At 37.3% G+C, this 23,979-nt stretch overlaps 1 protein-coding gene and 1 long non-coding RNA gene across 8 annotated transcripts in view; one reads left to right on the forward strand and one right to left on the reverse strand.

Annotated features, from left to right (window-relative positions):
- The window catches only part of RALGAPB (Ral GTPase activating protein non-catalytic subunit beta), an 83,092-nt gene that overhangs the window by 23,169 nt on the left and 35,944 nt on the right, over window positions 1-23,979 (forward strand). The window contains exons 6-20 of one of the 7 annotated variants that reach the window (XM_027621186.2): window positions 2,784-2,915; window positions 3,668-3,846; window positions 5,098-5,246; window positions 5,376-5,592; window positions 7,813-7,848; window positions 9,073-9,274; window positions 12,037-12,204; window positions 12,764-12,878; window positions 13,263-13,410; window positions 15,981-16,045; window positions 17,678-17,807; window positions 18,887-18,895; window positions 19,557-19,690; window positions 21,185-21,367; window positions 22,449-22,600. In XM_027621186.2, the coding sequence (XP_027476987.1) occupies window positions 2,784-2,915; window positions 3,668-3,846; window positions 5,098-5,246; window positions 5,376-5,592; window positions 7,813-7,848; window positions 9,073-9,274; window positions 12,037-12,204; window positions 12,764-12,878; window positions 13,263-13,410; window positions 15,981-16,045; window positions 17,678-17,807; window positions 18,887-18,895; window positions 19,557-19,690; window positions 21,185-21,367; window positions 22,449-22,600 (2,019 nt within the window). The remainder of the gene's footprint in view (window positions 1-2,783; window positions 2,916-3,667; window positions 3,847-5,097; window positions 5,247-5,375; window positions 5,593-7,812; window positions 7,849-9,072; window positions 9,275-12,036; window positions 12,205-12,763; window positions 12,879-13,262; window positions 13,411-15,980; window positions 16,046-17,677; window positions 17,808-18,886; window positions 18,896-19,556; window positions 19,691-21,184; window positions 21,368-22,448; window positions 22,601-23,979) is intronic. The other 6 variants (XM_027621188.2, XM_027621189.2, XM_027621190.2 and 3 more) reach the window with 6 other exon arrangements.
- The window catches only part of LOC113937226, a 36,106-nt gene that overhangs the window by 9,878 nt on the left and 2,249 nt on the right, over window positions 1-23,979 (reverse strand). Inside the window, exon 2 of the long non-coding RNA XR_003524552.1 lies at window positions 16,209-16,251. This is a non-coding gene — a long non-coding RNA (uncharacterized LOC113937226). The remainder of the gene's footprint in view (window positions 1-16,208; window positions 16,252-23,979) is intronic.

Here is a 23,979-nt window from a genome sequence, read left to right on the forward strand (position 1 = left end):
CACTTCTTAAAAATGGATATAGCAGTTTGGCTAGTGCCTGGCAAATTTAAAACCTTTCAGATTAAGCAAGTATGGAGAAGCAGTATGGAGAAGAATTCTGTACCCTGCCTCCCTTGCCAAAATCCCATTCTTAATCTGATTGCTAAAATACCATGATTATTATTTTAAAAAAACCATAGAGGGGCGCCTGGGTGGCTCAGTCGTTAGGCATCTTCCTTGGGCTCAGGTCATGATCCCAGGGTTCTGGGATCGAGCCCCACATTGGTCTCCCTGCTCTGCGGGGGGGCCTCCTTCTCCCTCTCCCACTCCCCCTGCTTGTGTTCCCTCACTCACTGTGTCTCTCTCTGTCAAATAAATAAATAAAATCTTTTAAAAAATAAAAATAAATGAAAAAACCATGGAAAGGTATGAAAAAAGTTAAGTTCACTAGAAATCCTATTATATATATTTATACATAATTTTACAGAAATGAGACCATCCTATAATGTGCTATATTATAACCCAAGTAGGTAGTTTGTTAAAATAATTTTACCTTTTTTACCATTTATATATCATGTGAGTAAACTGTAGGCTTTATTTTTTTTCAGACTTGTTTTATTTCAATTCTACATATTTTTTTCCTTACAGATTTTATTTATTTATTTGAGAGAGAGTAGAGAGAGAGCACAAGAGCAAGGTGAGGGGCAGAGGGAGAAGCAGACTCCCCGCTGACCAGGGAGCCTGATGCAGGGCTCGATCCCAGGACCCCAGAATCATGACTTGAGCTGAAGGCAGATGCTTTTAACTGACTGAGCCACCCAGGCGCCCCCAACTCTACATATTTTAATATGTAACTCTAAAAGATGAGGATTCTTTTTAAAACATAATCACGGTACCATTATCATACCTAAAAAATTTTAACAGTTCTTTAATATCAGTTAACCATTCAATGTTTAAATTTCCCTTGCATGCCTCCTGTTTTTTTCTTTTTATGGTTGATTCCATTGAATCAAAACAAGCAAGGTTCTTAAGCCTATCTTAAACTGTAGGTTCCTACTCTCTTATTTTTATTTCTTTGGGGTTTTTGTTGTTGAAGAAACTGGGTTGTTTGTCTTAGAGTGCTTCCACATTCTGAACTTTTCTGATTATGTGCTGGTGGTGTTAATGTTTCTCTGTCCTCTGTGTTTCCTGTCAGCTGGCATTTAGATCTAGAGACTTGATCTGATTTAGATTTGATGAGGGGAGAGCAGTGTGAAGGCAGGAACAAATAACTTATAGGTAGCATTATGTATCAGAAGGTAGACTGGTCTTTTTCTGAGTTAATGAAATGTTTATGTTTATATCTTTATCACTATTTAAGGTAAAAAAATGGAAGTTTTGGAATATTTTTATTCTGTTACATTGTAGTGAATGTCAAAATTATAAATCTATTTTTAAATAATACTTAATTGAGTTTAAATCAAAAATTAAAGGAAAAAAAACAAAAATTTTTAGCAACCAAAAACAAGTCATCTAAATAATACCTGTATCATGTTAAATAAATCAACTAATTTCTGCTCCAAAAAAATAAATAATACTTCTTTTTATCTTGATTATAAAAGCAATACATGCTTAAAATAGAAAATTTGGAAGATATAGGGAAAAATATCCATCACCTACAGATAACCAGTGTTAACATTTTAATGTATTTTTTCCATTTCTCTTTATTAAAAAAAATTGAGATTATTCTATATAGTATTGTTATCTGTTTTTTTAATTTGATTCTTGTCCCATTAATTACAAGTGCCTTTTCCATTCTTAAATCCCGAGATCATATTTTTAATGCCTTTGTAGTTTTTCATTATATAAATGAAATTATAATTTATTTAATAATTTAATTGTTTAGACATTTATGTTCTTCAAAAATATTGTTGATATGAATACTTTATACAAAATCTATGTGTATTCTGGTTATTTCAGTAAGATGTAATTTCTAGGTATAAGATGATTGAGTCAAAGGGCTTTGAACAGTTTAAATACATTTGGAATAGTACTATTAAATTAAGTAATTGAATTGTTGAATTGAATTACTTTTAAGGTACACTATAAATTCTGAAGTTCATGCAAGTTATAGAGCAGTTATGGATAAATTACAGCTTAGTTGTGTTGAAGGAGTTTGCAGTGGGATGAATCTTAAAAATAATTTAAATAATTTATTTATAATTATATAACTGTAAACAGCAGTTTCATATTATATGATTATAGAGTTTACTCATGTTATTTGCAATTATTCATAAATAAAAATTTAAAAATAATTCATAATTTGTAATTTGATAATATATGGTTTGTAATTTTATAATGAAATTATGAAATTATATCACATAATTTTATATATTACATATTATATATTAAAAAGCTATTATATAAAGCAAGATCATAATGTGATATATATCTAATGTATAACATTATATATATATAGTTTTATAAATTATAGATACACTTATAAATTATATAACAAAATATAAATAGGTATGTAACTAAATAAATAATTTTTAAAATAAATACATTGTTCAAATGTTTAAACATTTTTTTTAATCTTACAAAACTGGAAATCCTCTTATAGTTTGTTTCTTATCAACAAGCGTTTACATTTATCTTATTCACTTCTGTGAGGTATAATACACATCATCTATTTTCTCTTGTATTTCTGTTATCATATTTTAATACTTAGTATTTTAATACTTAATACATATTTTAATACTTTAATATATTTTTCATTCTGCTAAGAAAGGAACTTGGTGTTATGCATTTTTTTTGTATTTCAGATTGCTACGCTTTACGTATGGTCCTTCATTTCCTCCATTTAAAGTTCCTGATGAAGATGCCAGTCTGATCCCTCCTGAAATGGATAACGAGTGTGTAGCACAGACATGGTTTCGCTTCTTACATATGTTAAGGTACTATTATTTAGTATCGTGTGTGCTCTTTCCCCGGTGTCTTAGGGCAGGAACCATGCTGTAACTTTTGTGTTGGTGCTCAGTGTGTGACGGCTAAGTACAGCCCTCAGGTGGAGCCACAGTGGACAATAGGTCCATCTATATCATTGCCTCCTGCTCTCCCTGTCCCAGCAGAGTCAGGCTGCCCTCAGCTGCACTCAGTCTACAGTCTCTAGAAGCTTGTCCCCTGTGGTACATGTAACATTTGTTCTCATGCCTACTGATGCAGCCTGGATATTATCTCTCCCAGGACCTGCTCTCTCTCTCTTTTTTTTTTTTCCTCTTTTTTATTGTTATGTTAATCACCATATATTACATAATTTGTTTTGGTGTACTCTGCTCTCTCTTTATAGTAATTCTGTTCAGTTCAGTTTTATTGCTTCTTACTTTTCTCTCTACTAGCTATATCCTTGTGTCCTGTGGAACTTTTGTTCTGTTGCATACTGCCCTAATTCTTAAACCATTTTCTCTCCATATCTTCTCATTCTCGTTTGACTGGCCTCATTTTTCTATTTGTGTATTAGTGATTCTAAATTACCCTTTTTATAAATTAGGGAGAGATTTTAACTATTCTCTTTTTTCCCAGTTTGTGTCTTTCATATTTCAGTGATTTCTGTTTTTTTTAAAATGTCTTTTTCTATGATCATTTTCTATTTTCCTTTAAAATTAGAAAGCCTTTCTGTGTAATTAATTCTTTTTCTCTGTTTTCATAGTAATCCCGTGGATTTGAGTAACCCGGCCATTATAAGCTCAACTCCCAAATTTCAGGAACAGTTCTTAAATGTGAGCGGAATGCCACAAGAATTGAATCAGTATCCCTGCCTTAAACATCTGCCTCAAATATTTTTTCGTGCCATGCGTGGAATCAGCTGTCTGGTGGATGCATTCTTAGGTGAATTTTGTGTATGTTGCTAAATGTTTGGAGACCTACATGTAGATAACTCTAGAGTGTAGATTTAGAAACTATTATGGAAAGCCCAAAGAAAAAGATGAACAGATTTGATTACAAATGACAAAGAAGGAAGAATTATTTGCAACAAATATAATAGTTGAAGGCTTTCGTTGTCTTTATATAAATAGATCAAAATATGTTAAGAAAAAGAATAAGACTTGGTAGATAAATGGACAAAGGATATGAATAAATGATTTGCAGAAGGGATAAGTTCATTCTCGCTAGTAATCCAAGAAAATACAGATTAAAATACATTAGGTATCATTTTTTTGTGTGTCACTGGGAAGCAGATTAGACCTTTTGTGAACCACTGTTTTAAACCATTTTGGGGCGACTGAGTGGCTCAGTCAGGTAAGTGTCTGCCTTCGGCTCAGGTCATGATCCCAGGGTCCTAGGATCAAGCCCCGTATCGGGCTCCCTGCTCGGTTGGGGGCCTACTTCTCCCTCTCCCTCTGCCTGCCACTCCCCTTGCTTGTGCGCTCGCTCTCAAATAAATGAAATCTTTAAATAAACCCATTTTTCACATTTTAGGAATATGAAAAGTCAGTATTTTTAACCTACCGAAAGGCAATGATATTTAATACCTATTTTTTCTAAAACATTTATTATGTGCACTTGTTAATACATTACATAGGTAATATATTATTCAAATTAAGTTTGGCCACATAACAACCAAAAATACCAGTGGTTTGAACAAGGTGGTTTATTTTCACATATGGTAAGGCCAGGGCTAGGCAGTATAGGGCTGCTATAGCTGCTCCATTATCGTAAGGGACCCGAGGCCCTTCTATCTTGTGGCTCTTTGTGTACTCTTTCATGGGCCGTGATGGTTAAATGAGTTCCAACCATCCTGTTCAGGAATTAGGAAGGGAGGAGAGTCTGTACTTGATTGGTCTTTTTAAGATTTCTTGGAGTACCCACCCAACAATCACCCACTTCTTTATGGTCAGGACATGGCCACATACATAGGTGTAAGGGAGGCTAGAAAATGTAGTTGTGTATTTGGGGTAGCCATGTCCAGCTAAAATTTGTGTTCTATAACTCAGGAAGAAAGAACGAACAGATACTGGGAGGCAGCTAGCAGTGTCTGCTGTGGTCTGTCCTGAGCCTTCACTGGTGTTATTTGAGGCAGATTTTCTAACCACATGTTTGAAACTATGAAGAATAACTCCATTTGTTTTTTTCTTAAAGGCATATCTAGACCCCGATCAGACAGTGCTCCTCCAACACCCGTGAATAGATTAAGTATGCCTCAAAGCACTGCTGTCAATACCACCCCACCACATAACCGGAGGCACCGGGCTGTTACTGTGAATAAGGCCACCATGAAGACAAGCACAGTAAGAGTTTTCGTCTCCATTATTATGCTGTATGAAGTTGACTTTTTAATCTGCCAACATTTTAGAAAAGTCCTGCGGTTTTCTCAAACTTTTCTTGAGTGTGGATATATTGTTGTACTCCTCTAACAGGTTAGTACTGCTCATGCCTCGAAAGTTCAGCACCAGACATCCTCCACCTCTCCTCTGTCAAGTCCCAATCAGACTAGTTCTGAACCCCGGCCACTGCCTGCCCCTCGGAGACCAAAGGTTAACAGCATCTTGAATCTCTTTGGATCATGGTTATTTGATGCAGCATTTGTTCACTGTAAACTTCATAATGGGATAAACAGAGACAGCAGCATGACTGGTAAATATTGCTCAAGAAATATGTTATCACTTTTTTCTTTTCTTTTTTTTTCTTTTTAATCTTTCCTACCTGCAAGATTAATATGTAAAAGCTCTCTGTCTCTGACCAAGCAGTGTCTTGTGTTTAACCCCTTCCAGCTGCAGTAACAGAATTTGGAAGTTTTCCTACCTGTCCTTTTTATGTCTGTTCTATGAGGTTTGGCTTTTGTCTGGTTTTATTAGACACACTTCAGGTTAGCCACTTTTTGTTGAATCAAATTCCTTTCAGTAGGTGGCCGGAAGTTCCCTTCATGTCAGCCAGGATAATAATATTGATAGTAAGAATTAAAGATTTTGACCAGAAATTTATTCACAAGAAGTGTTTTCTTAGATGCTGACAGCCATTCACTTATTAGTACATAAAATATTAGAAAATTTCTGCTTCATCAAAAACTCTTCTCAGGTTTTAGTCTAGAGAACTTGATTTCAGGGCACACTTAAAAAATACCATTTGCTCTGGAACTAAATAAGACTGGTGGCGAATTAATAACTCAACCCTGATATCTTCATTTAGATTTTATTACAGAAATGACACTATTTAAATGAAATCTGATTGTACTTGGAAGTAGTGGCATAGCGTGCAGGATGGGAATGTGGGGTAGTGCAGAATGTACTGGATATTTATGACATGTCTTATAGAGAACAGTAATCATGGATAGCATTTATTGAGCTGCAATGACTTTGTGCCCAGACACCACGTTATATGCACTAATGAGCGTACTGGTTGTTTGGTAAGAAAGCACTTTTCCGACTGGGGTTTGATGTAGGTTGAGAGAAAAGGATGCCTGATTGCTTTAGTTTATGCATCTCTAGGGAGAATATTAGTTCCAAGGATTAAAACTAATATGATGACCATAAAGGTCTCTGCTTTCTCTCAGAAATGCATTCTTAGCTATTATGAATCATCTCAGAACTAAGGTCTATATGAGCATTATACATGTATAATCATTTTGGATGTCCTTACAGATCTTTTAAATAATTTAAAAAGGTGTGAATATGAAGATATTTTTGGGAGTATAACTTGAGATTGCATGTTTGAGTTTACAGATTCCTTTGTTTATTTTCTTCAAATTCAGACACTTTATATTCTACCATTTCCATATTATATTTTATTTATAAGTTTGAAAGTAGTGCTTATGTATGGAAAGTAAATGTACTTATGACTAAATGAAAACTTTTAGAAAACCATTTTTGGCTTATATTTTCTTATGTTCATGTGCCTTATATCTTGAGTTTTCTGAACCATGTTTATATTTATTAATTTGTATTGTATTTTCTAGAATGAATCAGTCATATTTTTAATTTTTATTTTTATTAAGGTGCAATTCTTATAAGTGTAACTTTTGGGTATCATGCTGTTGACACTAAAATCCCTGAATCCAGAATGGCTCAATCTCCTGCCTCCTTGGTGGGCTTGCTTAAAAGGAATATACAGATCTTCTCACTCTCTAGGGAGTTTGTAACAGCTTTGCTCACCCTCTTGTGCCAAAAGATGGATAATTCAGATAATATGTGGGCAGCTAATTTTTACTTTTAACTCTTAACACCTTCCTTGGTATGGAAAAGATAGAAGCTCCTCTTTCCCCTATTGTGTTTGGAGATGAGAAAGGCTGTTACATTACCCAGGAGCTAGGAGGTGTCCTGGTATTTCACTGAATTTGAGTGCTATTGGGTGCTGCTCTTGAAGTCGTGGGGGTGGGGTTGGAGGGGCGGGGGTGGAAGGTTCGGAAATACTAACACTGTTAGTCTGTTTTCTAAGTACTGGCTGCCATCAAGGAATTCTGCCTTGCAGTTCACCTCTAACTTAAAATGTTTGCTTCTATGAACTGGTTAGCTCTAGACTGATGTGACATTACACTGTAGTTTGTGAAAGTAACATTGAGCTGGGAAGGGTTAATGAACTAAAATTTTAATGCACGTTATTGGCAGTTCAAAACCTCAATTCTTTGTAGTTGTGTAATTTTCTTTGTTCATTGTTTTGCATGATACAAAAATCATAATTTTGGATCTGAATGCACAATTTCCTGTTTTTGAACTAGCTTGTGGTATCATAAAGCTTTTAATCTAACTTTTAAAAAGCTAAAAAGCTTCTTAACTTATTGTAAAATTTCACCATCTTTAAAGTATTTTATAATTACTGCTGTCCTTTGATTTGTTTCCATTTATTTCTATTATCTTGCAGCATCTTTTATCCAAATTCTTCTTTCTTATAAATCTTGTAAGTAGGAACCAGAAGCTTCTCCTTAATTGCAGTCATGTTTTTATTTTTTTCATAATTCCATTAAAAAATTTGATTGTCATTGTCTCTTGTAGTTTTTGCACTTGGGAAGAAAAATACTTTTCTGTGTTTTGAATGGGGAAGATTGTTGGCAAAAGCAAATTAATCTGCCTGAATCAGTCCCATTATTTCTGTACACTAGTCTGGTCATGTCATGAATTCCAGGACTTTGCACTAACTGTGTTTTGGCTTTTTTATTTTTTTTTTAAAGCTTTAAGCTTATTTTTATACAGATTTAGTGTTTGATTTGTATGCATTCTGCATGTAGTGTTTTTCAAATGTATTATTGCTGGATAGCTTATTCAGGACTAAAAATGGCTCATGGGAAGTTGCATAAAGATTTATGCTTGACTCTGCATTCTATTAAAACTATTACAAAATAATTTAAACATTTCATGTAGAGTGATAAAAGATTTCAGAGTGATTATTCAATACACTGTGAAATCTTTTGTTAAAAATAAAAGCAACAAAAGCAACTTTCAAAGGGCTTCTGTTTCAGTGACAACGAATGACCATGATAATCTTTCTTACCAATCCAATTTTCTGATTTATCAACCTCAAGTTAGCTGCTGTCTGTGGTTGTTAAAATTCATTCTCATTTTGCTTGGTTGGGCGATTCTTTGGTGTGTGTTTTGGATTTGGGTGGGTGGTGGGAATGCTCTCTCTTCTTCCCTCCCCATTTCTCATCCTTACTTTGCCCTCTCCCTAAAGTATACAAACTGGCATGGGCTTGCCCATTCACTTATGATGTCTGTCTGGGATAATGTGTAAATTGAAGTAGCTATTTTTCTTAATGTTTAAGCATCATTCTACAGGGGGAGGAAAAAGCAGAATAAATAATAGAAAAGCCAAATTCTTTTATTATATATCTGTATTGACATACAGATATATACACATGTACTCTGCTGATCAAAAATTCAGTTGAAAAATGCTTCTAGTAGAATCTATTAAACTGATAATACTAGTGTAAATTAATTGTTGCCATTTTCAAAGAAGATTTCAGAGAGCCCCTTTTAAAAAAATTAAGACGTAGTTGCCAAACAAAAGCATTATTCTATTTAAGTAACAATTTAATGACACCAACATTTGATCTTTGTGTCCAGGGTCCCATGAGCCTATTTGCATATTGACAAATATAATAAAATGCTCCTTTTCTCTCCTCAGCCATTACAACACAAGCTAGCATGGAGTTTCGACGGAAAGGGTCACAAATGTCCACAGACACCATGGTTTCCAATCCTATGTTTGATGCAAGTGAATTTCCTGATAACTATGAAGCAGGAAGAGCTGAGGCTTGTGGGACACTGTGTAGGATTTTTTGTAGCAAGAAGACTGGAGAAGAGATTCTGCCAGCTTATTTATCCAGGTCTTAGAATTTTTTCGTTTATTTTTCCATTTATATAGTTTTGATAGTGAAACTCTTATAGTATGGCTTGGTAGGCTGAAGTGATAAGTAAATTTTGGTCTGAAATACTTGCAAATGTCTGTAAGTAATTGGAATTTTTGCTGGAAATTCTTGCATTTTACCTGCCTCATCAAATTTGGTAAAGATCCTTAAGATGCTTTTTATTTTAGAAGTATTATTTATTTCATTATATTTTACTTTTATTAATGATGGAGAGATTTGGAAGGATCACATTACTTAAATTTTTAGCACAGTATTAGGGCACTATAAATGGTCCAGAAATGTTAGCTGTAAATCTGGTCTCTGAGGAGCTTATTTTCTCAAGTGAGCAAAGCCGTGTACTTAAGTAACAATGATCCAAATAGTAATAGGAAGTTGGTAGGAGAGAGGCAGCAGTATGCGCTTACCCCAGGGGTTCAGGAAAGAGCTCCAGAGGATGGGATGATTGTGCTGGACTTAAAAAGGATGGGTAGTGTTCAGCCTATGTTAGCAGGTTGGGTAGGGTCCTCTTATCCAAATCGGTGACTTCAACCATCTTGGTGAATGGCTCTGGCAGCCATTCAGTTGCTCAGGCCAGAAACTAGGAGTCATTTTAGACTCTTCTCCCTCTTTATCTTTGGATGGTGAACAACTCCTGCCTGTTACTTAACCCTCTTTCTAATCTCTCCACTCTGTCCTCACCATGACACTTTAGACCTTGTCACTTTTTTCCTAAATTAACTTGTAGTGGCCTCCTATTTTTCTTGACTCTGTTTTGCTTTCCTGAACTGATCATTCACATAGCTGCTAAAGTGATCAACAAGAACATTCAGGTGTGTCTGTACCTGCTGGGTTCTCAGGAATGAAGCTGAATCAGAGGGAACTGAGTGCAGAATCCTAGAGGCCTGAAACAGAATGGTACATTCAGGCAGCTAATCAGGGGTATCTTAATAGGTTCTTGGCTTTAAGTAACAGGAAACCCATCAATGTGATTTAAGCAAAATGGTAATGAGTTATGAGAAACTGCTATTTAATACATTCTAAGGTTAGGACATGCACCAGGGCCTCACAAAGGGCAGGGATGAGAAACTAGAAAGTGTTCAAGGAACAAAACAACTTCCTTTCTGTTTCTCTATCTTCATGGTCTCCCATGCTTCATTCTTCTCTTCTCTGCAGATTATTTTCTTATATTCTGTATGCTTCTGAGTTCCCAAATTCCATGGCATTGGTCTAGATGACCAGCGGGGCCAGTTAGCATTTCTGAAGCCTAATTTCAGATTCCTGGGAAAGAGGATCTGATTAATCAGGTGTCTTCCTCTGGTCTAGCCAGCGACAGCTGTGAGGGTGGGTCACACGAAGTGCTGGAGCTCATCCCTTGTGGTGGGATGCATAGTCTCAGGAAGAAGACTGTGGGTTGGGGAGATACCCCAAGAGTAAATAGCAATAAGGGAGAAGGCTGTGACCATGAGCTTTCTGTCTGGCCCCTAAGACTGGATGGGTGGGAGTATGACCAACTGAAAGAGCAGATTCGTTAGAGGGCAAGTGATGAATTAGTTATGAAACTATTGAGTTTGAGATGCCTGTAGGATATTAATCAACAAATATTTAAGTTCCTACTGTGTGCTAGACACTGTGCATAGGAAGTACTGGCGTAATCAGTACAAATTATCAGTAATCAATAATTAGACATGACCTGCTTTCAGGTATCCAACACACTTTTGGTTAACAGATCTGGGGCTCACTTGAGAGGCATGGGCTAGAGATTGATTTAATTATATTCAGGAGCTTAAAACCAGGTTAGTGCCAGAGAGAGCTTATTAGAGAGTGGAGCTTGACAGCCTGATGGATACCAGTATAGGAGGCAGGCGGAGTAAGAGGGTCTATTACAGAAAACAGCTACAGAGGTCACAGAAGGAAAAGAAGAGAAGAAGGGAGTAATTAAAGGGTTGAATGCTTTAAAAAAGGCAGAGGAAGTTAAGACTTAGACATGTCTTCTGGATTTAGCAATTGAGTGGCTGTTGGTTGTTTGCTGACATGGTTTCAACTGATCTAGGAGGAGAAGCTAGATTGCAGTGTGCTGAGTAGTGACCGGGAGGTGAGGAAGTTGTTTCCGAATAGGTTTGTGGAGAAAAGTGCCTCATGGTAGTAGAAGAGTTTACCAATATAGTTGCTCTTGAATGATGGAAGATCGAATACTTAGTTGATTGGGGGTTAGGAGAGGAGGCTAAAAGAAGGTAGGCTCAGGATTATTCCTAAAAGGAGTCTTACTCAGACTCACCTCCATGTCGTGGTAAATGCAGGGTTGCGTGAGGTTTCTTTCTTTCATTGTCGCCCCGGAAATGATGGGGAAAGAGAAAAGCCACAACACGCTTTTTTTCTTTTTCAGGAATTGGGAAAGGTTGTAAAACTTTACTGGCATGGAATTCGGTTCACTAATTGCTAATTACTGCAGTCATTTGTCTTGTTTTGGTGACTTCATTTGCAGGCACCTATAACTGAGTTGCAAGGCTTAACACTTCAAGAAGGTGTAATAGACATGAATCTTTTTTCTCTTTTCATTAGGAAAGATAATTTGGTTTTTAGTATATTTGCTTTTGAATTGTTCTAACTCTAGTAATACCTCTTAAAGGATAGAAGTAGTGAAGAGTGTAAATAGACTTTCAGATAACTTTTCTAGAAAATATTAATAATTATGAAAACAATTGATCAGCAGTTTATTTAAAATTTTTTTCTTGCTTTCCTAGATTTTACATGCTTTTAATTCAAGGTTTGCAGATAAATGATTATGTGTGCCATCCTGTCTTGGCCAGCGTTATTCTAAACTCCCCTCCTTTGTTCTGCTGTGACTTGAAAGGGATTGATGTTGTGGTTCCTTACTTTATTTCAGCTCTTGAAACCATTTTGCCTGACAGGTAAGCTCTCTGTACTAGCATATCACTTGTTGGGTTTGGCCTCGTCTGTTTTGGTGCTTCCTCCCCAGTTTCCTCATTTATCCTGTGCAGTGTTGTCTTTATAGCCCAAGGGGACTCAGGTCACATTACGTGAGCATAGAACGTCCAGATATACCTCATCCCTGAATTCATTTAGTTCTCATTTGTCCTGGGCATGTTGAATCCTTTTTGGCCTGGTTTAGAGGGCTAAGAACAACCCCAGCCCAGAGGTCCTACTTTTATAGAGTAGATCATACATTTGAAATCAATCAGTCAGATTCTAGTTTAATTCTCTAAGTTTAACATAGAAGTTCACACACATGCACACATACACATACACATACACACCCCGCAGAATATAAACTCAGTGTAAAGTAGTTACTGCATTTGTTATGAAACCAAATCCAGTGCTTATATTGTGAAAAATTGACATAATGTATATTTGGCAATAGCTAAAAACAAGCTTTGGTTTGGAAATACCAATAGCTATTTCTTTTTTTCTTTCTTTCTTTCTTTCTTTCTTTTTTTTTTTTTTTGGCAGAGAACTCTCAAAATTCAAAAGCTATGTAAATCCAACAGAATTGAGAAGATCTTCCATTAATATCCTCCTTTCTTTGTTGCCCCTCCCACATCATTTTGGCACAGTCAGATCTGAGGTAATGTTTTATTAAAGTTTTTTATATTCTATATTCTGTTTTGTGTGCTTAAATCATGTCACATTGTATTTTAAAAATGAAACATGAGCTTTTTAAAACTTTTCTCAGATTATTTCAATCAAATCGACAAAGCTGATTTATTGTAGTATTTCTTCTTTCAGCCAGCCAGCATGCCTTGGTCTACTATTTCAGGTGGCGATAGCTAGTGACAGCTAATGATAACACATGTTGAGTGAGTTAGTGCCAGACTTAGCACAGGAGCTAATACTAGTCAGATTGAAAGCCTTGCTTGTTAGCCTGGTCTCTTTGTCCACTGTAGGAGTTGCCACATGGGCATAGTGCACCACAACAGTTGATGTTGAATATTATTTGTTTCTTTCATAGGTGGTCTTGGAAGGAAAGTTTAGTAATGATGACAGCTCTTCATATGATAAACCAATAACTTTTTTGTCCCTGAAGTTGAGACTTGTGAATATACTAATAGGTGCCTTGCAAACAGAAACGGACCCCAACAACACTCAAATGATACTAGGTTTGTGTTCACACATTTTTTTGTAAGTGAACCCACACACTGTTGACCCCAGGCATGCTTAGAAGGCAGGGGTTGGTGATGAAGCCTGAGCCTAATACAGCTCTACTTATTCTGAATCAGAGGCAGAATTTGTTTGCTTTTATATGTGAAAAAGTTTAAAGGGGTGAGATGAGGGAAGGGAAAAGCATTACATTTGTCTTAGGGGGTCATTTTTGCTTAATTTTATTTGTGTTATTTTTCCCTTTCCCTCTTGCCTTTACTCTCTCCTCCTGTTCCCTTACCCCCTTCTTCCTTTTCCCTCTGTTCTCTTTCCTTCCCTCCCTTACATCTGCGTTTTCCTCTGCCTCCTGCCCATTATGTCCATGGGGAAAAATTTTGAGTTGGGTGTGAATCTGGAAGCTACGTCAGAACCCTGCCAGGAGGAAACTGAGAAGTAGCTGTTGCTGTGCTTCCTTCCTTCTTCCTTAATGTTCTCTGTTGGTCTCCTGATCGTACTGATTCTGTTTTATTTTTTTAAAATTTTTTAAAGATTTTATTTATTTATTTGACAGACAGCGAGAGAGGGAACACAAGCAGGGGGAGTGGGAGAGGGAGAAGCAGGCTTCCCGTGGAGCAGAGAGCCCTATGCGGGGCTCGATCCCAGGACCCTGGGGTCATGACCTGAGCGGAAGGCAGATGTTTAACGACTGAGCCACCCAGGCACCCCTCTCTGTTTTATTTTTATTAAAAAAATTTTTTTTTAAGATTTTATTTATTCATCAGAGAGAGAGAGGGCACAAGCAGGGGGAGCGGCAGGCAGAGGGAGAAGCAGACTCCCTGCTGAGCAGGGACCCCCCCCCCCCCCCCCCCGCCGCCATGCGGGACTTGGGATCATGACCTGAGCCAAAGGCAGACGCTTAAATGACTGAGCCACCCAGGTATCCCTGATTCTCTGTTTTAAATGGCTTCTCATCATTATGCCCACTGCCGTATTTTAAGCCCCCATTATTTTTCAGTTGATTACTACAACTGTACGTGTCTCTTTCTGTACTTCTGGCCTTTTTTTTTTTTTTTTTTTACTTCTGGCTTTTCATGAAAGCCAGGAGCCCTAGGTACAGGTGCTCTGAGGACAGTACTAAAGAACTGAATGGCATGGCTTTCATCCTTGAACAAGTCTTATTGCAGAGATTAGAATATTCTCACAAAGTGTGAGATAATTACAGAGGACAGAGCTGATTGCATGTCTTAAGTGTCTTTACTGTTGAGAGAAGAAACCAAAAGAGCAAGGAAGACTTCATGGGGGGAAGTGGAAGTTAAATTTGATCTTGTAGGGCAGAATTTGAATAGGCAGAAATGAGGGTAAGATTTCATTTCAGGAGAGGAAATGTCACGGCCAAAGAACTGGTGGCAGCAGGAGTAGTTGGAGTGTTGGGGAAGTATAGTGTGTTATGCAGTGAGAAGGTGGAATAAATAGGGAAGAATAAATCCTTTCGTTCTGAAAGAGTTGAAAGAACAGAGGTTAAATCTGGCTGTGAGGGGGCCTCCAAGTTGTAGTGTTTTAGGTTATTCAAAGAATGTATCACTTGAAATCAGATAATTTTCTACAGAGTTGTTACTTAGTTTTGCTTTACCCTTGTTCTGAAGAGCTTCATGTGTACCTTTCAAGGAAGAGTTAATTGTCAGCTCTTGCCATAGATTGGCAAAGCTGTGTCTGTCCTCTCTTTATCCATTGTGGACAAGAGTACTCCCATACTGAGATGAGAAGCAGTGTGCTAGGCTCACCATCTTATTTCTGTTCTAGCCTCTCTAGGGCTGTAAGTTCCTTTATAGTGAATATGTGCAGCTTGCCTTCAGAATATGCAGACAGGGGTAACCCTGAACCATGTGACTTTATTCATTCTTAAAAAGCAGTCTGATCAGGGGCACCTGGGTGCCTCAGTTGGTTGAGCATCCAACTGGTGATTTCAGCTCAGATCATGATTTCATAGGTCATGGGATCAAGCCCCACATCTCAAGCCTCAGGCTCTGTGCCCTGCAGGGAGTCTGCTTGAGATTCTCCCTCTCCCTCTGCTCCTCCTCCAGCTCACACCCTCTCCTTTTCTGCTTTCTCTCCCTCAAATAAATTAATAAATAAACAAATCTTTAAAAAAGGCAGTCTGATCAGAGAGATACAGCTGTGATTTTTATTTTGTTATTTTTCTTTTATTTCTAAAAGAACAGAATCTATTTTTTTTAAAGTATTCCATAATAATTTTTCTTAGTTTGCAGTAGCCTTGAAATTGAGATGCTTACATCTGGTCTTAAATATCAGTTTAAAAATATCTGATAGTGGTCATGTTTTTATATAGTTAAGTTTGACCTTCAAGTTTATTTTAGAAAATGTGGTTTTAAAACTTTGAAGGAAGATCAGAATTACGGCATTTCTAAAGAGTGTTTTTTTCATACTAGTCAATAGATTTATTAGTAATTTTATGGACATTTCAGGAATAGTCAGCTAAAATCATATTCTTATCTCTATTGAGATATTTTAGCCATTTTAGTATTTTTGTCATGTATTTAAATAACATGCCTTTTTTTTTTTGCTGTTACAGGGGCAATGTTAAATATTGTTCAAGATTCAGCACTTTTAGAAGCCATTGGTTGCCAAATGGAGATGGTAAGCATACCACATGTAATCTGTCAGAATATCAACATCTGATTTTATGTAAATTGCATTCCAAAATGTCTGTCCTTGTGATTTTTAAAGGTATTGGTTTGTAAATTCAGCTCACTGATACAGAAGGATCATATTTTAAAATATATATTTTGAGGTTTCTTACCTTTCAGTGTTTCCTCAACCATTCTTCAGGTCCTTGAGAGATTCTGCATGAGAGAAATTTCAGCTAGATGCAGTCTTTATTTCTGGACAGTCTCTACTTAAAGCTCTTAACTTCTTTTGCTGTGCTGGTGAACTGGCTTGAGTAATCTAGGAAAAGCCTCCTATTCCATAATTCCTTCTGTCCCTAGTAGATTTAATGCTGTCTAGAAACAAGTATTGAGTTTATTCTTTTCCATCTCATCAGCTCTTTTAGCTCCTCTAGACCAAAGTTTGAAGGTCCCCTAAAGCACCAGTACTTCGAAATTAAAAAAGCTTCCCAGTGGGGCGCCTGGGTGGCTCAGTCGTTAAGCGTCTGCCTTTGGCTCGAGTCATGATCCCAGAGTCCTGGGATCGAGCCCCACATCGGGCTCCCTGCTCAGCGGGAAGCCTGCTTCTCCCTCTCCCGCTCCCCCTGCTTGTGTTCCCGCTCTCACTGTGTCTCTCTCTGTCAAATAAATAAATAAAATCTTAAAAAAAAAAAAAAAAGCTTCCCAGAGACTCCCAATGACCCTGGCTTCTGGCTTCAGGATATGTGATCCCCACACCTGGAGTAGAGGCAGGAGAGTGGGGAAATTTATAGGGTATACTAGAATGAACTGGGTAGATGTAGGATGGGTGATCAAATTATTATTAAGGAAATTATATTTGTATCCCAGTAGGTAGCTAATAATAATCAACTGATCTGGATATAATGAACTTTGTTTATATGGGGGATAAAATGAGAGAAACCTTCAACAGATACCTTTGTTAGCCCATATACATATAGGAGTTAATCTTTATACTAACCATGATATCTTATTGTTTGTGTTCTATGATGTAACTACATTTGAAAGTTACTGTTGTTTGTTTATTTGTGTTTTGTTTTTTTAAGCTTGTACTCCTAAAGTCTTGCGTAGGAGGCATAGGGTAATTGTTTAAGGGCCCAGGGTCATTAGCTAGTGAAGTCTAGTGAAGATAGAAAAGGTCTTGGGCTGGCCCTTTATAAACAGCAGCAAAGACTCCAGAATGGACACCCATAATCATCAGACCCTTCATATCCTTCAGTAGATGGTGTCTGCGCAAAAACACCACAGTAATTTTAATTCCTTGTCAGGTTTTTAGATTTTATCAATTCATTTGACAGAGAGAGAGAGAACACAGGCTGGGGGGAACGGCAGAGGGAGAGGGAGAAGCAGGCTCCCCGCTGAGCAGGGAGCCCGAAGCGGGGCCCAATCCTGGGACCCTGAGACCATGACCTGAGCCGAAAATAGACGCTTAACCGACTGCGCCACCCAGGCACCCCTCCTTGTCAGTTTTTATCTGTATATCAGTTTGTGCTACTTAGTTGGCCCATTCCGTTTTATCAACATGGCTTTTAATGACTGACTTCTATCTGTTCTTGTCAATTTTGAATGTAGCCCTCAAATCTTTGATCCATTTTTATTTGACTAGGGTGGTGGAGAGAATAACCTGAAGAGTCATAGTCGCACTAATAGTGGTATTAGTTCAGCAAGTGGTGGAAGCACAGAGCCCACAACTCCCGATAGTGAAAGACCTGCTCAAGCTCTCCTAAGGGATTATGGTAAGCCATGTTTGTTTTTTTGAAATCCAAAGGTTATTGAATAAGTATTAATGCCCAGATTCATAAAACAGTCTTTTTAAACAAAATTTTAATGTTCATGATTTTAATGTATTTAAGTATAATACTTAATAACCTAATACTTATTAGTCTAAGAGATTTTTTAAAAGAAAACAGATTTTTTAAAATTACCTCTGTAGCTTTTAGTGGCTAGATTTTGGGTAGTTTATTAGATTTTATAAATGATTATAGTGGGGGGGGTCAGGAAAAATTTATGGATTCTTTTACCAGATACTGGTAATATGGAGAAATAGAACGTGCTCTGCCTCAGGCTCTAATGATAGAGATAGCCAGCACATCAATTATTGCAGTGTGGTACGTGAAGTGATAAAATGTACATTAGATGGAACCCAGAGGAGAGAGTCTTTGTGTTTAAATTTTAAGCAAAAGTAAGGAAACATTTGCTAGCAGAGCATCCTATTCAGTGATGTCCTGTACCTTGACACTTACTTTACGGGTTCTGTGAATTTGTGGGTGCCTTTTTTTTATACATGATTATTAATATTGTATTGAATCTGTGAGTGCTAGTCCAACATGACTGGAATGAAATCTAGATCCTTAGATGTAAATTTAATTTTTTAATTATCTGGAAAATTCATGAGCCTAGGAGTCCAGGCATGTTTAAGTTTGCTTTAAGTATCCTTGAGCATGTCAAATACATCAGCTCATTATGTTAAGGTTATTCAACAAATTTAAATATTGCATTTATAAAGCAGTTATTTAAATTGTTAACTTATTCATTATGTTCATGGATTTAAGTATACAGTGGGTGAAAATTTGTTTTTCATGCTTTCTAAAACACTTCTGAACTAAAGAACTTTTTGAATTATTGTATGTGTTCTAATATAAATGTTTGAAGTGATTATTGTTTGTTTCAGCCTTTTGAACTGGTGTTAGTGAGTTCTGCTTGTAATGTCATAAAGTAGTTTTTACTAAGAAATCCAGATTTGTGTTAGTGTCGCATGAATGTCTCTCTTTAATGATCATTCCTTTTTCTGTTGTCACTGCCCTCTTTCTGATAGGATCGACAGGTATAATGTCCCTAAAGCTTCCTTTATAAAATCAGTTTAATTTGTCCTAATTTATTATTAGCTAAGTAGTAATTTTAAATGTAGAACTAGAGGTCAAATAAAAATATGTTGACTTGGTTATTTAAATTTTTTTTTAAGAAACATTAAAGTAGCTTTAGAGAACTAAATGTTAAAATGTGTTTGAAAAGGCTTTGCATGTGACTTTTGATAGTTTAAACCCTGAAAATAATGTCAACAGATGTTTTAGGGTATTCCTAACATCTGAGGAGATTCTAAAAATGTGAATTCTTTCTTCTATAAAATTCCAAGGAAATAATTGATAGATAGCCTTTTCATTGTTTTTTTTGAAAATGTAACTCTCTATGAGTTAATTAAGAAATTTTAAGATATATTGAAGTGCCAAATCCTAGTGGATGTCTGTGTAAAAGTACCTGAGCTGGGAGCTAGAAGCTGCTTTGGTCCAGTGTGTGTGCCCTGTGCACTGTTGTTCAGTCAGGCTTCACGCTGAGGCCAGTGGGGTGGGGAGCATAGCACTGTGTGGGTGCCCGTCGTGCTCACTGTGGCTGCTGTGGTCTGTGCCTGGTGGAATGCTGTGCTTCTCGTTACTAATGCTTAGTTGTTTTCCCTCCCTGTGGGATGTGGCATTGGGGTTATATCCTAGCTCTTAATACAGATTCAGCTGCTGGGCTCCTGATTCGCAGCATTCATCTTGTCACCCAAAGACTCAACTCCCAGTGGCGGCAAGACATGAGCATATCACTGGCAGCTCTAGAGCTCCTTTCTGGCCTGGCAAAGGTGAGGAGAACAGTACTTTTATTTTAGCCCAATAGCTTTGGACCATGATTCTTTTTCCTGTATCTCTCAACTCCTTGATATGGGTATTACAGTGTTGCTTATACTCAAACATAGTTTTATCCAGAGTGTGCAAAAGTGAGCCTCCAAGTGAAATTTTACAAAGTGAACTTTACTTTTTTTAATAGGTTCAAAGATTACGAATGATACTTTTGCTGTTAAGTTACAGGAAACATTTCAGTACTTCCTGTTTATTTGCACATGCTAATAGAATATCTGTTGATTTTTTTTTTTTTTTAAGATTTTATTTATTTGACAGAGACACAGCGAGAGAGGGAACACAAGTGGGGGAGTGGGAGAGGGAGAAGCAGACTTCCTGCTGAGCAGGGAGCCCGATGCGGGGCTGGATCCAGGAGCCCGGGATCATGACCTGAGCTGAAGGCAGATGCTTAACGACTGAGCCACCCAGGCGCCCCTACCTGTTGATTTTGTATTTTCTTATAATACCCTTAAATTTTCAACATGACATTTTGTGTCATTGTAGGATCATCTGATTTTAATAAATGCACATAAAAATGTGCATAAATCTCAAAATATTTATGCTGAGAAGAAGAAGCCAGGCCCCCTCCCCCAAAAAAGAATACAATACATATGATTTTATTTATATAAAACTCTAGAAAATGCAGATTAACCTGAATTGACAGAAAGCAGATCAGTAGTAACCTAAGGAAGGGGCATAAAGGAGTGGAAGAAAGGATTAGAAAGGTGCATGAGGATATTTTGGGGGGTGATGGATATGTCTACTATTTTGATTGTGGTGATAGTTCACAAGTGTATACTTATGCCAAAATTTATGAAATTGTTCACTTTAAATATGTGTAGTTTCCTGTATGTGAATTATACCTCTGAGCAGCCATACAGAACTTTATAGCCCATAGAGCATCACTGCAGGGTTGGGTTAGGGGGCTTCGGAAATGTATACACGTTCCATTGCCAGATATTCTTTTGATATCTGATGATGATGGATAGGTGCACTCCAGGAGTTTAGGTTTTTAGCCAATGAAAAAATATGCTAAAATGAAATAACTGTTTTGGAGTTTGAAAAATGTTCTCTGATTTTATAGAGTATTTTATGATGATATATCTGAAATATTTCTCTGTATAAATAATATTTATTTTTAAGATTTATTTATTTGAGAGAGAGCAGGAGGAGGGGCAAAGGGAGAGGGGGAGAGAGAATCTCAAGCAGGCTCCACCCCCAGCACAGTGCCCGACATGGGACTTGATTTCACAACCCTGGGATCATGACCTGAGCCAAAATCAAAAGTTGGACACAACCGATTGAGCCACGCAGGTGCCTTTGTATAAATAAAATTTTTGAAAGCAAGGCTTCCTGTAGTGTATCCCAGTGTCAGAAAGGCCAGGCTGCAGTGCAGATAGTTTGAAATCAGTACAGTGGTTCCTGGCTAACTGTGTTCCCCATATGAATATGCTCAGGTGAAGGTGGTGGTTGACTCCGGAGACCGGAAGCGAGCCATCAGTTCTGTGTGCAGCTACATTGTGTACCAGTGTAGTCGGCCAGCTCCTCTTCACTCCCGGGATCTGCACTCCATGATAGTAGCAGCTTTTCAGTGTCTCTGTGTCTGGCTGACAGAGCACCCTGATATGCTTGATGAAAAGGTTAGTTTACTAGATCTTAAAACAGGAAGGAGAAACAAAAGTGTATGTTGGGAAGATGCCTCTTAAAAGAGAATATTTAAATGCAATATTGCATACTTTAAACTGAATATACTTGTTATATTTTGGTAGGACACTTGTCCTTTTGGGCTCAACTCAAAAATTGTCATCATGCTTATATTTGGTTGCAGATTAATCCATAGAGAAGTTCTTTGAAAGATGGAGCCTTGACTAATTTATCTGAACTATCAAGAAAATTCTTTCTTGAAAGGATGTGGTAGCTTTGAGATGGCCAGAAGGCACTTTGGTCACCCATTGCCAAACTTCGAAGGGCAGTTGGTAGCCAGGTTGCAAACCTAGAGCACAGCTTGCCATAACGGTTTGCCTGTATATTAAAAATTTCATTTCACACATATTTCCCACTTTCAAGTAGGCACAGATATCTAGGCTGATTTCCCTTGCCATTGTTCCATTTAATATCTTCCTTACAGGGAGGCAGGTGGTTTTCAAGAATTCATAGTGTAAATAAGAGGTATCAGTCTCATTGAATATTTATGGAGAGTTTTATATCATTTTAAAATAATACTGTTGATTAAATCTTAGTTATTTTCATTATGGCTTCTAATGTTATGGTACCAAGAATTGCTTAAAAATTTCAGTAACTGATGAACTTCTCTTTGGATAATCTAATGTCTTAGGTTTCCATCTTGCTCCTGAATTTTGTTTTAATCTTAGTGACTTAATGTCTTAAACCACCCCAGGTTTAACTGAATTACCATTCTATCTCTTAAACTTGGGCTTTCATGATTTTATAGTCTGTGGTAATTTTATAAGAATTATAACTGATAAGATTGAATTGATTTTATCATTTATTATCTAATTCTGAACATTCAAATTCAGTTCTTTAAAGAAAAATTGGGGGGCAAAGTTTATTATATTATTGTGAAATTAACATACACCTATTAAAGTGAGAAGGAAACTGAAGCCCACCACCAAAACACAACCACTGTTAGCATTTTGCTGTATTTCCTTATCTTATAAGATAGGTTTATTACAAAAACTGATTTGCCTTTCCTGCTTCTAGGACTGTCTTAAGGAAGTATTGGAGATTGTGGAACTGGGTATTTCAGGAAGTAAGTCCAAGAACAGTGAGCAAGAGGTCAAGTACAAAGGAGATAAGGAGCCAAACCCTGCATCTATGAGGGTAAAGGATGCTGCTGAAGCCACCCTAACATGGTATGGAAAGTGACTGCACAGGGATTGCACCTAGCAATTAGATGGGGTTAGCTGCGATCCATGTTGTTTCTTCTCCCCAGTTGTTCAGCATGAAGTGATGTAATTTTCCAGGATACTTTTTCTTTAGAAATAAAATGGAAAGGAAAAACTTGTTTTGGGGACCAAAAGAAACCAGGAATATGGGGCTGAGAGTTTGGGTCCTTGTTTTTCTGTGCTAGTTGGCATTAATTGAAGTCATATCATATTAGAGTTAGACAGGATCTCAGAGAGCCTTACTCTTCCTCTTCACTTTGGTGCTGCCTGAGTCCAGAGATGGGATCTGCCTGAGGTCACACTATTAAGTCTTCTGCTTCTTAGCGCAGTGATCTGTATTCTGTTACATTTATGTACGTATTAGAAGTGCATTCAGTCAAGATTTATGAGCTCCCTCTTATGAACTTGTAATAGGATTGTAAAGATAAATCAGATTCAGTCACCACCCTCAAGGAGCTTATTGTCCAATAGGGAAGGTAAGAGATGAGCACAAATAGCTATAATGTTAGGTGGAGTGTAAGTGCTGCAGGAGAAGAGGTATAATAACACACTGGAAGGGGGAAATGAATACTTCCAGATATGGGGCAATCAAAGATTTCTAGAGAGGATGACATTGGACCTGACTTTTACAGGATGGGTGAAGTTTCATCAAAAGCCAGATTATAGAGTGGTTAAGAAGGCAGCAAGAGAAGATTTCTGTTCTAATCATTTTGGTAGTGAATGGATGGAGACAGGTTGGAACCTTAGAAAAATAATAAAGATTGCTGAAAGAGTTTGGATTTGGCTGGTACGTGAGGAGAGTGGAAAGAGGGAAGGAAGGCAGTGTAGGCATATTTATGGATTGGAGGGAAGAGTTGAGTGAAGATTAGGTAGAATCACATAACAGTTGGAAAGTTGGAGCTTATGAAAGGGTAGGTGTGGGTGAAGACCCAGAAAACATAAAAGCAGGACGGAGGAGGTCAGGTTGGTCTGGATTGGCTCATCTTGGTTGTAAAGTGGTAGGCAAGACTGCTTGCAGATTTGTATGTAAATCAGCCCTTACCAAGATCCCAGAATCTTTTGAGTTCAGTGGTCTATTTATCACTTGGGGCGTGCACAGTAAAGTTGGATTTATTTCTCTTCCTCTTGGGCTTTGGTCATTCAGTACATTTTTAGAAGCATTCATGCTTTAGTTTAGTCCTGCTTACTGCACTGGCTAGGCTCTCAGTGTGCTTCTGGAGGTTTGGCTAATAGCTAGAAAATTAGGAAAATGTGAATGCAACTGTTAAAACATGTACTTACACCGGCGATGAGTACTAGAAATAATACAAGTTCGGAGGGGTGCCTGGATGGCTCAGTCAGTTAAG

This window comes from Zalophus californianus, chromosome 8 (genome assembly GCF_009762305.2).
Source record: "Zalophus californianus isolate mZalCal1 chromosome 8, mZalCal1.pri.v2, whole genome shotgun sequence".
Classification (NCBI taxonomy): Eukaryota; Metazoa; Chordata; class Mammalia; order Carnivora; family Otariidae; genus Zalophus; species Zalophus californianus.